Source organism: Zosterops lateralis, assembly GCF_965231275.1.
Source record: "Zosterops lateralis genome assembly, chromosome: 1".
Lineage (NCBI taxonomy): Eukaryota > Metazoa > Chordata > Aves > Passeriformes > Zosteropidae > Zosterops > Zosterops lateralis.
The window spans coordinates 64,168,164-64,182,225 of record NC_139762.1 but is presented as its reverse complement, the minus strand read 5'-3'; the positions used below and the strand labels follow the sequence as shown (position 1 = coordinate 64,182,225).

Sequence of the window (14,062 nt, the reverse complement as noted above, 5' to 3'; positions counted from 1 at the left end):
CTGCTACAGTAAAGAGAATAAAAGTTCTCGTGAATAGGCACAACTTACCCTAGAAAGGACTTTTAAGTTGGATCTGATTGCTTTAGCTTTCGTCAGGCTGATTGCCATGCCTGACCTCAGTGCTTAAGTCTGTGAGAGAATGGAGCACAAGTCCTGTGAAGAACTGCTGAGGGAATTTGGGGTGTTTAGCCTAGAGAAAAGGAGGCTCAGGGGTGACCTTATTCTCTACAACTGCCTGAAAGGAGGATGGGAAGTTGGTCTCTCATCCCAGGTAAGAAGTGGTAGGACAAGGAAACGGCCTCAAGTTGGTGTCAGGTTTAGACTGGATGTTAGGAAAAAAAAAAAGTACTGGAAAGGGCTAAGTCAGAGTTTGGAAGAGTTCCAAACTCTGACTTCAATTTCAGTAAAACATAATTATTGCTTATATCAATTTCATGAGATACTAATAACGTGAGAATAAATGAATCATCAAAGTTATATAGTCATGCAAAATATTAGGTTTCTTTATTCAGTATTTAAGTTATTCTGAATATACAAACAATTAGCCAGAATGATAAAGTGAAAATAACCAGTATTTGTACTTCTGCAGATTTACACCCATAACACATTTCAGTTAATGTTTTCTGCATGCTCCTGAAATACATTCACTTCTGCTCTGCATTATATGCAAGAAATAGACAAGTGCTTTCACTCCAAACAGAAGCAAAAAGTTACCTTTCATTGGCATGGTCTGTACTGTTGGTGGCTCCAGAATTATTTACACACACCAGATCACTAACACTGCAGTGTAACATACCCTTCCCAGAGGAAAAAGCAGCTATTGTTTCACTTCTTCGTTAGCTTGGACACGTGAAGTAAGTGACAGTGCTTGAGACAATCATGCAAAGAAACTTTTCACATCACTGTTGTGAGAAAATACTTAAAAGGTGAGGGAATATGATCTGTGAAGCAATAATAAAAGACACTGATAACCACTGCTGATCTCTGCACACATGGCAATTTAATTAACATCATTTGCCTTGCTGTCTAATATTGCAGGTCTCTTCTCCCTTATCCTTTGACAGGCACCTGTCTGGAAAAGAACTTCATTTTCTAGTTACCTGCCAACATCCAAAACTGTAGGAACAACATTTCCTTCACGGTCGCATATTCCCAGGGATCTGCTTTCCACAGCCTGACAAACAAGAGCTCCTTTTTGCAGTTAAAGCAGACAGTTACAGCTTTTGTCTCATCAGTCAGAGGTTAATACTCCTGGATTTAATACGTGTTTTCTCTCCCAAACTTCTTTGGCGTCTATGAAAACTCCAATACTTCAAAGGTAGTTGCTGGCATCAGAGAGGAACCAAACATTTTCTTTAGCTTCTGAATCAGTTCCTATTTAATTAGGGCAAAAGATTCCAACAGACACCTCAATTTCAGTTCTGGGGTAGGTCTTTATTCACTGGGGTTCGGAGGGGATGTTCAGAACCAGTCCTAAAATCTCATTTTTTGGTATCATCTGACTCCATTTCTTCTGACCACAATAGTTCCTGCTACAATATCATAGGCTGTTCGGTTATGCTGGAAAAACAGCAGTGTAATGAAGGCAGGAAAAAATGAAGCAATAGAAAAATTCTTGATCAAAGCTCGTACTGTGGACCTGAAATCAGAATAGAACATTCAGTGCCCTACTTTCACTTTTCTGCTTACATTAGTAGTTAATCTCCAAGTTTAGTGCCTAAGTTTTGCACAGCACAAAAGTTGGGCCCTAGAGGAGATTTAACCACCTACCCTGAAAAATACTCCATGTGACTGAATAATTACCATTTTATTCTTAGATCACAGAATCTGACAATAGCTCTGGCAGTCTGATTATTGCAAAGGTCAACAACAAAGCAATGGTGAATTTCCTTCCAAATCACATCCCTTAAGACACTTAACCTGAATGCAACACGACTGAGCCAGGAGCACTTACGTTGTCATGCTGACATTGGACGATGGAATGACTAACACACGGCTGGGTGCAATAAGCACAGATGTTTCACACGTCACAACTCGCAGTCCAAGCAAGAATTTCCCTGGGGTTGCTCCACCTGCTCCCCAAATACAGATTATCTGTAAAAGAAAGGTTATTTCAGTTCCACACACCACCGTGTTGTTGACAGGTCTCACAAACTTGGTTATCCTCAGAACTATGTGAATGTCGTAAGCTTCAACATAATCCAAAATTCCGTAAAGAGGATTTACTTTACTGCCCAATGGTAACGTTATTTAACATTATTCTTTAAAACCTTTTCTTCAACAACTCACAACTATTAATTACAGGAGTTAATGTGTAGTTACCTCATAAAAGCAGACTAATAACCTGTAGATGAGAGCTACTATCATCATTTTCTGCAGATCTTCCATGGATGTATCTTCATCTATTTCTTCTATGATGTAATGCATTGCAAATTTAGAGATGTCCCTGTACAAAATAAAACACCTTTAAAACCATCCTTCTCCCAATACCAATGTTACCCCTTCAATACCAGAATTCACTCCCTCCTTTCTGGTATTATAAAAGAACAAAAGCTCCTTGCCCTCTCAGATACTAAACAAGCCACTAAAATTCAGAGCACTCAGTTTCAGTCTGAGTTGCTGCCTAGTTTCTTTTGTCTTTTTCATTAAGAAAAGATCATTCTTTATTACCACTTTTGCACAATGGTGTCCCTGGGTAGTGAGCTGCAGAGTTGCTCTGAAAATTCTCACACTTCTTGGGAGGTAAACAGATTCTGCACATAATCATCTGATTTGGTGTAAATGGAAGGCATCCAAGCCTCCAAGTATCTTCTTACATAAACACTCAAGGAAAAAGAAAAGGGTACTCTGTGTGAATGCAAGGGAGAAGTTGGCAGTCTCCCTAAGGAATCAGGGGAGCCCTGTATCCTCCTCTGCATGATCAGGGTTCTCATCAGGGTTCCTCATTCTTTACTGCTCACCACACTCATCTGGAGGCACCTTGGTGCGCAGTAGGAGGATTCAAACATAAAGCAATTGAAACCTTATGGTTATTAGCCTAACAGAGCTATGTGAAGCATCTATTTTGAGTTAATGGCGTATTTTTCATAAGATAAACTCCACAGGTTTAACATTCTTATCTGATACCTGGAATGGACATACTTGTAACACACTAAGGCAAGAATTTTTCACTGACGCATCTAATTCAGGCTCACATAGAACTGTGCGGTCCTGCTTTGAAACAGTCCATCTAATATTTGTGCTACTTGCCTCCCCTCTTTATTCAGATTTAAGGACTGAAACACACCAAAGCAACCCAGGAAATAGAAAAACAGTGTAGCACAACCTGCATTTCCCTTCAATACAGCTTTTGCCTGAAGTGTATTTCTTGAGCCTGTGAGGACCTATGTTTTTCATGATAATTCAGCCTAACCCCAAACATACTGTGTCTCTCAAGCACAAAACTCCCCAGAACATTCTTAAGTTCCCTATAAGCAACTGTCTCACAAAACTATTAATACTGAAAATGCTCTAAATTCTCTTTCATCACTTTACAGCACCAATACACGTATAGATTTTCCCTATCTTTCCAGTACTTCAATTTTTATCATTCTCCATCTACTAAAGGCAAAATGGAAACACAAGCGGTCAGGTTACAGGTGGTGGAACCTGGCCACTAAATAGAGATGAACCTTTGGCATTTTAATTGCTGCTTATCTGAACAAAACCCAGCAATCATTTACATTGACGTATTTATTGTTTTGCATTTGAACCTCTTCCACACCCCTTTCAAGCCGCAGGTGAAGGTGTGTGAAGATGTTTATCTGTATGGTATCACTTCAGAGCCAGCAGGGTTTGGATGGTTCTTGAGCAGAAAGCCCGGGTTCTGAAATGTGTTTGTACACTAGTGGAATTATTGAGATCTACACCAAGATCTCATCTCTTCATTTAGACTGAAATATTTGATTACACCCGCCCCAAGCAGAATAACTGAATTAAGGAATAAGATATCTACAGTTAAAGAAGTATTTTAAAAGGGAAGTATTTGAGGTCAATTACTACATGTGTGTACAGAAATGTGAAATGAATCTTTCAGTCTAGTCTACGGTTGACACACACTATGTTTACTTGCACTTTTTAAGAAACTCAATTTACACCCAGTGAGGCCTGCAGTGTGGCAGCATTCCTGGCACATGCATATCTGAGCTGCTTGATCAGATTTGGTTTTTTGTGGGGGTTAGCATTGTTTAGGTCGAAATCTGAAACACGGCACCACAGAAGATGCCATACAGAAAATTAACTTCATCCCAGTGAGATCTAGTACATTTTTAAAGGCCTTTAAAAATTTTGTCAGTGTTTTTTCTTTAAAAATTATAAAGGACGTTTTAATAATCTCATTATTCCTACCCATAAATGTGCAAGTCTAATCTTTCCTTAGTAGGGAGTTTGTGAGTCTACAGACCTATACAAATTTTCTGTGTTTCCATCAGCTTACCCAAAATCAGGATGTATTTACAAGGACCTTAGCCTAGTGGTGCCCTTCCTCAACTTCTGCCAGTTATTTAATGCTATCATATGCACAGACTTACCATAAATACAACCTGACACCTCACAGAGCATGAAAAGCTTAAAGCTGTATGTAACAAAGCTTTAAATTGTTCAACTTACTTTATTCCACTGAGGTGCATAATACTTAAAATGATGGTTGCCTTTATAAAGAACAGAATAAAAAAATCCACCATCTCTGCTATGAACCTGTGTGCCAGTGAAGGGATAAGGAACTCCCGACCTGCAACAGAAACAGTTCACATTACCCAGATTTACTGCACTAACACAAAGTTAACACTAACACCTAAAGCACAACCCACATTAACCTCTTTGCAAGAACATAATCAAGAGCTCTGCTCAAATGTTGAGAAAATTTCTAAAAATGTATGGATAAAAAATAATCTGAATTATTTAAGTTGAATTAGAAGAAGCTTTTTTAAGAACTTTAACTCTTACAGAACTCAGTCCCTCATAATTAGGATCACAGGCAAAATCATATCCTCCTAAAGAACTGAAGTACATTGAAGATGCATCAGTTTTTGTGTTCTTTTGTTTAGAACAACCTCATAGAGAAGATTTATGTAAATCTGAGAGGTCAGATTAAAAAGAAAATTAGACCTATCATAACTTTTCTATCCCTCAGCTCCAAGGCTTCCATGTATACCAAATACCAGTTCTCAGAGTAAGACATGGCCTGTTTTATCTCCACTCAAATACAAACAGGAATGGATGAAAATATCAGTCACACTTGACAAACATTTCTACAGCCTACAGCATACTGCTCTATCCTCAGCCAGAAAACATGACACATTTCCCCTATTTAATTTGCCACATGCAGATGGGCACAAAGTGAGGAGTCACTTACAAGCCTTTGTTGCTCAGGTGATTTAAGCAGAAAAAACATTGAACAGTGTCTTAGAAAGTTTCCAAGAAATAGTGTTGCAAAATAGTTCATCTGGACCCAGCTACTCCCGTTTCCCAAAGGACAAACACGACTCTCACATGAAACCTGCAATGACTCACATCAAAACTTCACTTAGAAATGCCCTTCTACTACCAGATGGAACCTGTGGAAAACAGCGACTGCTTTTGTTACTGCTTCTGAGAATACTTATCCTCACACAGAGAAAGGACAACCTGGGATTCCAGACAGAAGAGGAAAGAAAATCACATCACTCTCTAATCTCAAAAAATATCATCAAATTTTATTTAGAATAAGCCCCCCCAGTTCAGCTGCTGAGACTGATGGTGCCAGCCATGGCCCCATGAGCTGTAAGAGCCAAGACAAAAGTCCACAGCACTCTTAAATGGGGTAAGGAGAATGTGGCTTTGCACTGAAGTGACTTTTTCAAGAAAGTTACAGCAAAACCAATCAGTGACTAGGTTTGAATATTGACATCTGGTAAAGTCACTAGAAAGGTGACATGCCTCTGTGAAAACACAGGTTAAAAACCGGGGGAAATCCCCAGAAGTCCTATTTTCTTCTGGAAAGAGGTAATGGGCCAGCAGGGCCGGGAATCAGGCAGGGATCAGGTAAGAGCCAGCTCTTATTCAACCCACTTGGGTTTATACAGCTTCTTTTCACACCTGCTGCACTGATCACTCTGCATTGATAGTATCAAGTAGCCTGGTTTTTGGTAGCAGGGGAGGCACCAATATGGCTCCTGTGAGAAGCTGCTGGAAGCTTCCACCATGTCCAGCAGAACCAATCCTTGATGGCTCTGAAGACGGACATGCTGCTGGCCAAAACAGCCACACTGATGGAGGCTGCTACTGCTTCTGTGATGACATATTTAAGAAGAAAATCAAAACAAAGTCATGGAGCTTCCAGTCAGGGAAGAAGGAGAGGAGGACATGTGAGGGAAACAGCATGGCGACACCAAGATCAGTGGAGAAGGAACGAGAGGAGGTGCTCCAGGTGCTGGAGCTGAGATTCCTCTGCAGGACGTGGTGACATCATGGTGAAGCAGCTGTGCCCCTGCAGCCCCTGGGGATCCACGGGGGATGCAGAGACCCACCCACAGCCCGTGGGGGAGGTGCCCACACCAGAGTGGGTGGATGCCTGGAGGAGGCTGTGATCCAGTGGAAGACTCAGTGGAGAGAGGAGCCCTGCTTCCAGGCTGGAGCAGCCTGTCCTTGGAGGACTGCACCCTGTGGAAAGAGACATCCAAGTAGCAGCAGTTTTGGGAGGGACTGTCTGCCCATGGGAGGGACTCACATTTGCAGCAGGTGCAGTATGGCTGCTGCTCATGAAAGTGGACTCATGCTGGAGAAATTCATGGAGAACTGTCTCCTGTGGGAGGGACCCCACAGCCTCACAGGGGAAGGACTCCTCTCCCTGAGCAGTGGAAGGAAATCTCAGTGATGATCTGACCAAAACCCCCCTGCCCTGTCTCCCTGCACTGCCGGTGGGAAGGAGGGATGGGCTTAGGGGGAAACGGTGTTTCAAGGTCTTATTTTAGTTCTCATTATCCTCCTCTGATTCTGTTAGTAATAAAATTCACTTTTTAACTGAAGTTGAGCCTGTTTTGCCCTTGAAATATTCCTCCTAGTCCTTATCTCACTCATGAAGACTTTATTGACTTTTTTTTCTTTTTCCCTCCTTTGCCGAGCCTTTGTCCCTTGCGGGTGCCTGGTGCTGGGCCAGTGTCACACCACGCCATGGATAATACTGGAGTGGATTCCACTGGCATTGTCACAGCCTGTCCAAGGTGTCTGTTAAATTCTAATCAGAGATTCTTCAACTAAGGCAGGAGGGAATATAGCCAGTCTCCCAATCCTAGCTTGAGTGCACAGCACCAGGTGAAAGCTTTCATTTGCTCTGTAAAAAGCAGCACATTTGTTGAAGTTGGTGGCAGAGACTGATTTATTCACCACTGAATACATTAAATTAAATGACTGCATAAAGAAGAAGCTACATGAGGCTAAGAAAATAAGTATTCAAATTATGTTTAACTCCATCACATTAAGAAGCCTTGGCAACACTTAAGACTCTGGCAGATTTACATTGCAGCGATTCAAGATGTTCCTCATATCAGAAATCCACTCTTCTGCCAAGGGTTACTATTTATTCGGCAAGGACAGCCAAATGCAACATCCATCCAGCCCAAAGTCTGGGATCCTGCATCCACAGTGCTTAACAGGTTTGTGCCAGTCAGCCACAGGGCAGCTGGGGCTTGGATGCACCTTTTGCCCTACTGTTTCCAGTGGATGAGCAGTAATCTCCTGCAGTAAAGCAGGGAGGGACCAGGCAAGGAAGTGTCTTAAATTCTGGTGACTGTCCACAAAGAGGCTGCCACTGCCCAGGGTGCTGTTAAATATTGCTGCTCTGGCACACACCTGCAGGCAGACTGAAGTGGCAGAGGCAGTTATCAGTCCCATTTTTTGATATCTCAGTTTAAAAATCTGCACCGTTAAGATAAGCTGTCACTTATTTTAGCTTACATAAGCACATGGGCTGTAAACTGCACTGGCACAGGGACAGATCCATGACCTGCCCTGCCTCGCCTGCTGTGTGGGCAATAATCTACAGCAGGGAAGAAGGAGCCATAATCACTTTAGCTGTTCCAGATATATCCATCTGCAATCTGAGGCCCAAGCATCAGCACAACAGTCTTTGTTTATAACTGTAGGGTATCACTGTTTCACATACCTAGTCCCCTTAAGAGGGCCAAGTGTGTTGCATGCAATATTCAGAATAACCATGTTCAGCAGAATGAAATGCTATTCACGCCCTAAATTGCCTCTAACATATGAAATTAACTCCTGAAAAAACAGGTAAAAATCCAAGAATCGTTCCAGCCTAGCCTTTGTCCAACCCTTCCTTTAATGACTGGCAATACCAGTTCATAAGCAAACTATTAACAGAATCAGGGCATAATTACAGAAAATACTATTTGGTGTTCTAACCATGTTTAGGCAACATCTGCTTAAACACATAAGAAAGAAGCAAGCTCAGAGGCCAAGCTCCCTTCCCTTGAAAATAAGGAAAAAGGAACAAAAAATACCTTCCACACACATACAGCCCCTGAGCTTATAAATAATGTCACAGATCAGCAATGTCATACTTTGTCCCGCAGAGAGAAACGAGCCCTGGCTTTTTTCCAAAGTCCGTCAGCACCGCTCTCCACAATTTCCTACCCTTGCTCACAGTGGTAAGAACATTCAAGGAATGTGACCTGGGTGCTCCTTGACTTGTGAGTTGTTTCTGCTCCAGGTTTTACCTCAGATGTGATCACAGCGAGTCTGCTTTACTCCCAAACTAATATAAACACAAGGCCTGCTGCGCACTGCCTTCAATGTTTACAGCTGCAACAGACACTTGTTTATCTCGGGCCCCACTGCCTGAGCTTGTTCAATGTCAACATGTTTTCACTTCTCCGCTTCGATTTGACGACAATATTTTATTTGAGCACCAAGAGCCCACTAAAATAGGCTAAGTTAGTTTAGGTTTCATCATCCAAGCAGGCTACTTATAAAGCTAGATGCATTATAAGCCTGTGACCACAAGAATAAGTTCCACTGGAAAAAAAAAATCAACTCCTTCGTATGTACGAAAACATCTTTACAAGCTCTGAAGCTGTATATGCACGTCAATCCCCCAAACCTGCTTACGCACCAGGTTCTGGATTTACAACCTCGCTATTAGGGCTGTCACCCTGTATCCAAATTTGTTTACGCACCAAATTCTGGACTTAGGACCTCGCTGTCAGGGCTGTCAGCCCGTGTCACAGGGCACAGCCCCACGCCCGTGGCCGCAGCCAACGGCAGCGCAGCGACTCCCAACGCCGCGCCGCCCCGGTTCCCTCTCCCGGTCCCGCTCCCCGGAGCTGTGGCTCTCATCGGGCTGCTCTCTCTCTCTCCCCGGGCCCAGCGGCGCTGCCGCGGCCGCACTCACCCGCCGGCCGGGCCGTGTCCCTGGAGGCGCCGCTGGTGCCGCTGGAGGCCGCTCGGGGCAGGGGGGACACGGCGCCCGCCGCTCCCGGCCAGGCTGGGGGGGCGGCGGGGCCGCGGGGCCCCGTTCCGGCGGAGGCCGCCTGTGCCGGTGGCGGAGCCAAGAGGTAGAAGGGGCTGTAGTAGGCGGCGGCGGCGGCGGCGGGCGGGGGCGGCTGCGCGGCGGCGGCGGCGGCGGCGGCGAGGAAGGCGGGCGGGCAGCCCTGCCAGCCCAGGTACCCGCAGTACGAGTCCCACAGCCACTGGTGTACGCGCCGCGCGTACTCCGCCGCGCTCAGCGGCTTGGCCCCGCCGCCCTCCGGAGGGGAGCACGGCGGTGGCGAGGACGCGGCAGCGGCATTGGCATTGGCGCTGGTGCTGTCGCTTGTTGCCTCCTCTCCGGTGCCGCCCTCCGCCATCGCCGCCGCCCCGGCGCCGGCCCGGCCGCGCTCCGCCACCTCCTCCATCGCGGCGGGCACTGAGCCGTCACCGCGCGTGCGCCGGGGACGCGCCTCGCCGCTCCCACTTCGCGCGGAGGGGGGGGGGGGCAGGAGGCTGACGGGGAGAGCGCGGCGTTAGCACAGGCAGAGGCTCCCCCCCGCCCCCGGCACAAGATGGTATCGCCCGGCGCTGAGGCAGGAGGCGGGTGCCCCTGACGGGCGAACGGGGCGGCCCCAGGAGCTCCGCGGGGTTCGCAGCTTCTGCGGTTTTGTTTTCCTGAATTAACCGTGTGGGGTTGTTTTCCTCTTCTATCTCCCGCTTTTCATCTTTCCCCCTATTACATATCATGTTCGTCGTCTGAAAAAAACCCAAAACTCAAAACAAAACAACCCCACACAAACCCCAAAACAAAAACAAACAAGCCCCCACAAACAAAAACAAAACCAACAAACAAAACCCCCCAAAACAAAACCCCCACAACCCACAGAATCGTTCAGGCTGGAAAAGACCTCTGTAATCGAGCCCAAGCCATGACTGAACATGACCTTGGCACTGGGTGCCACCTCCAGGCTCTTCCTAAACGCCTCCAAGCGCGGTGACTCCGCCACCTCCCGGGCGTCCCGTTCCAGAGTCTAATCAACTTTTCCATGAAGAAATTCTTCCTAATGTTCAACCTGAAACTCTCCTGAGAAGAAGCTGCCCCCACCCGGGTGATATTTCGAGATATTTCAGATATTTGGAGAGCAGTAAGGTCAGCCCTGAGCCGCCTCCTCGCTGACACCCTCAGCTCCCTCAGCCGCCCCTCACGGCACTTGCTCCCCTCAAATGCTGAACAAAGAGCCAGCCGCAAGTTCAAACATAGCTCTTCAAACTAACTTCTAGTCTTTAAGGTTTCTATGTTTATTAAGTATCTCAAGCAGACTGAGGGTTCTGTCTGACAGAGGTGATAACACAGCTCAATACTGAATTAACAAGTAATACATACTGTGAGCCTGAAATATTTCCCATGTTGAAGACAGCAAACATCACAGCTGAACAAAACCAAACATTTATCTTCTCTCCCTGTTGAACTACTTCCCCATTTAACCTCAACAAGTTTTTAAAAATGAAAAAACATAGAATCATAGAACGGACCTGGTTTAGAATGGACCTTAAAGATCCCTGTCCCATCTGCAGGGACAGTTCCCACTGGCCCAGGTGGCTCCAAGTCCCATCCAGGCTGGTCTTGAACACTTCCAGGGCTGGGGCATCCACAGCTTCTCTGGGCAACCTGTTCTACTGCCTCACCACCCTCACAGTAAAGAATTTTTCCTGGGTATGTAACAGAAATTTCCATCTTTCAGTTCTAGAGGTTTGTGTGCAGCGAGTCTCTAATACAAGCAAGCTGAGGCGAATTGCCACAGTGGTTACCAAATAGTGACCCGTACAGTATTATGCAGTTATGTAAGATGCTGGCACTCACTGTGTTGCTATGGTTTTAATTACACTGGCGTGTTTTGTAACATTGACCTTGGTGAAATCAATATGGGTAAATTTTTAGGGAAATACAGCAAGTTTTAGCATGATTAGGGAGAAAGGAGGAAAGATAGACAAGTGTATAGAGGAGAAGATAGTTTTAAAACATCTATTAATTCCTAACAGAAAAACTCTTTTGGAAAACTGACAATAAATTTAATGTAACAAGACTTCTTTCCCTATAATATTTCTCTTCTTCCTTCATAAGTTACAGTCTCTTTAATATATTTTTTTTATTATTTGATTTTTACCACAAACCCTTCAAGACCAAGGAGTGTCTCGGCTTTTTTTTGTGTGTGTGTATCTGTGGCCACAGGTTTTGAAAGCCAGATCAGATCTTAAAGTACAATTACAAGATCTCAGAGACTTCATATAATGCTGCCATTCACATCTAAATTTTAGGCTCACCAGCAGCAGCATTACACTGGCATAACCACAGTTAGAATTCACTATGAGATTATTCTGGATATTCAAGGTGAAACAGAATCACTGACAGCAGAGAGCAGGGGATTAACGGGTAACAATGTTATGTTTCCTCATGCCCAAATTTTTCCAGTTATTAGTTTTTCAGTCTTCTGCTTAAAACAAAACCAAGAACAAGCCCACAACTGACCCACAAATTCTTTAAGCACTCAGATTTTTCTATTCTGGGATGCATACGACAGAGATGCTGTGACAACAGATCTTGCCAGTAGTGAGAAGCTCCCAGCTTAGGCTTTTGATGACAGAGGCTCTTGTTTCATTGCTGTGTCAGATTGCCACACAGGGCAGTATTTGTATTCTTCTGCAGCAGTGATTTCTTGCTACTTTGCTTTCTCTTGTGGGTGGGCAGCTCATTGTACCAGCTGATGAAAGTAAGTAGTTGAATATCCTCTTCCCTAGAAATGAGATTTAGGCAAGAGGAAATGTTTTGAACTAGATCAAAAGAAGGAGGTTAAGCACCTAAAAGCTGGTATCATAATAGTTAAGGTTTAAGGGGAATCTGGAATCCCACCTTAAGCTCTTTAATGCTGAAAAACCTGCTCAGTCACTCTTGAGTGGGGAATCCTTCATGGTCAAGGGGAGGTAATTGAACACTGGTGTGCTGTAAATCTGTCAGAGCTACAGACATTGTACTTCTGCTCATTTTTGATACACCTTCCAGAATCTCATTTTCAAGGGTTTTAAAGCACTTTTAAAACCGAGGAATCGCTGAAGCATTGAACTTCAGTTCTTTCCTTTGCTTGGGGGATAACTGATCACATCTCCTGCATCATGCTGAAATATTCTAATAATAGCAGCTCTTCCAAAGAGTCCTTGGATGAGAGTTGTTGGACATTAATCAACAACAAGCTCTTGTCATTGCAAAGTGGTTAATTATTGTTGGGCCCAGCAGCTACAATTCATGCTATTTAGACATTTGTATCGAGTATTTATGTTCATGTGCAGAGTGAAATTAAATGCAAATGATGGTTAAAGAGATTCTTCATCACTGAAACTATAGAGAGTCACCAAAGAGTGAGAACCTTCCCCCTTTTTGGAGGAAGATACATAACATGAAAAGCCAGATACAAAACATGAAACTTGAGCCAAAAAACATATGTAGGCATTTACATAAATATAATGTAAAATGGTACAACTTTCTCCCAAATTAAATTAATTTAGCATTTCACTTTGAAACTGATCTATCTCATCCATCTAAGGAACTTGAAGGAGAGATTGGCTCTAAATCCTTACACGGTTGACTGAGGCAACTTCTTTCTAATAGATGCAGCTTCCAGTGGAATACAGAGAAAAGAGAATCCTGATGGTTACAGTTGATAAAAAGGTCACAGCAAATCAGCTGGAGAAAAAAAAAGAGAAGCTTTTCCTCTTTTATCCTAGGGTACACAAGTTTTTTGCGTGGTTGCCTGTTTTATTATTACTGTGTGGTTTAGGAGTTGTGCTTAAACACCTTTATTTGCTTTTTACCTTGGCCTTGTTTGAAGGAAGAGTAACAACAAAACAGCTTTACTCAGGAATGTGGCACTGGGAAGCCTTACCAGTTACCTAACTCCCTTCTCTGTCACATTCCCTTCTCTTCCCAGGGAGGAAATATGGTGGTGCCTCTGTTGAAGCAGCAGTGGGACTATGGCTTTGGAGAGCAAGAGTCTTTGATGGTAAGTGGTGATCAGGTAGGGTCCTCAGCATGCAGCAAGACCTAGGGAAGAAGGGTTAAACCTAGGAAGTCACCACTGAGTTTTGGGTGGTGGTGTAGGGAATGTTCTCTGTTCTTCTACAAAACTTTTGGCACACAAAAAGATTTTTCAGGGTTATTTCAGCCATAAAGACAGAGCAGGTTCTTGTATTCTGGTAGTCAGAACATGCCTTGGGAAGTATTATTTATGATTTTTTATCTAATAAGAGGGGGATTTTATCATAAGTCAGGGGCCTGTTTATAGGCATCTTCAGAGAGCAGTAGCTACTTCTGGGCAATATTTTCACAGCAGCTAGGCCCAGATCACCTCCAGAAGGGAAACTGAATCTGGTTTGTGTAAAGGTGTCTGTTCTGGATAACTGCTGTGCTTGCTAGCATATCAAGTAATTGACTGAACCTCACCTCCATTTGCCTAGAAACTTACACATTTTAGAAGGAGCCCAGCTGAACAGCACATCAGGAGAGCACACG

At 44.1% G+C, this 14,062-nt stretch overlaps 2 protein-coding genes across 5 annotated transcripts in view; one reads left to right on the top strand and one right to left on the bottom strand.

Annotated features, from left to right (window-relative positions):
• Positions 1–981: 981 nt before the first annotated feature.
• FAM8A1 (family with sequence similarity 8 member A1) lies at positions 982–9,949 on the bottom strand. Its single transcript, XM_083876092.1, has 5 exons — positions 9,425–9,949; positions 4,648–4,768; positions 2,323–2,446; positions 1,955–2,094; positions 982–1,639 (listed from the first exon to the last, which is right to left on the bottom strand). The coding sequence occupies exons 1-5, from the start codon at positions 9,924–9,926 to the stop codon at positions 1,495–1,497; spliced, it is 1,032 nt and encodes a 343-aa protein (XP_083732218.1). The 5' UTR covers positions 9,927–9,949; the 3' UTR covers positions 982–1,494.
• Positions 9,950–10,450: 501 nt separating this feature from the next.
• LOC310917663 (uncharacterized protein) overlaps positions 10,451–14,062 on the top strand; it is a 133,062-nt gene continuing 129,450 nt past the window's right edge. For all 4 annotated transcript variants that reach the window (XR_014591470.1, XM_083876114.1, XM_083876115.1 and 1 more), the window contains exons 1-2: positions 10,451–11,215; positions 13,482–13,553. Coding sequence is in view for 3 of the 4 variants with exons in the window: in XM_083876114.1 (XP_083732240.1) it covers positions 11,006–11,215; positions 13,482–13,553 (282 nt within the window). In the remaining variant the exon portion in view is untranslated. The remainder of the gene's footprint in view (positions 11,216–13,481; positions 13,554–14,062) is intronic.

What these genes read in the sequence shown, in the direction of transcription:
- FAM8A1 (XM_083876092.1), bottom strand. Translation starts at nt 9,926, where the DNA reads ATGGAGGAGGTGGCGGAGCGCGGCCGGGCCGGCGCCGGGGCGGCGGCG. An exon ending in GGACACGGCCCGGCCGGCGG is followed by an intron (nt 4,769 to 9,424) that starts GTGAGTGCGGCC and finishes TTTCTGTTGCAG; the next exon opens with GTCGGGAGTTCCTTATCCCT. An exon ending in TATTAGTCTGCTTTTATGAG is followed by an intron (nt 2,095 to 2,322) that starts GTAACTACACAT and finishes TTTCTTTTACAG; the next exon opens with ATAATCTGTATTTGGGGAGC.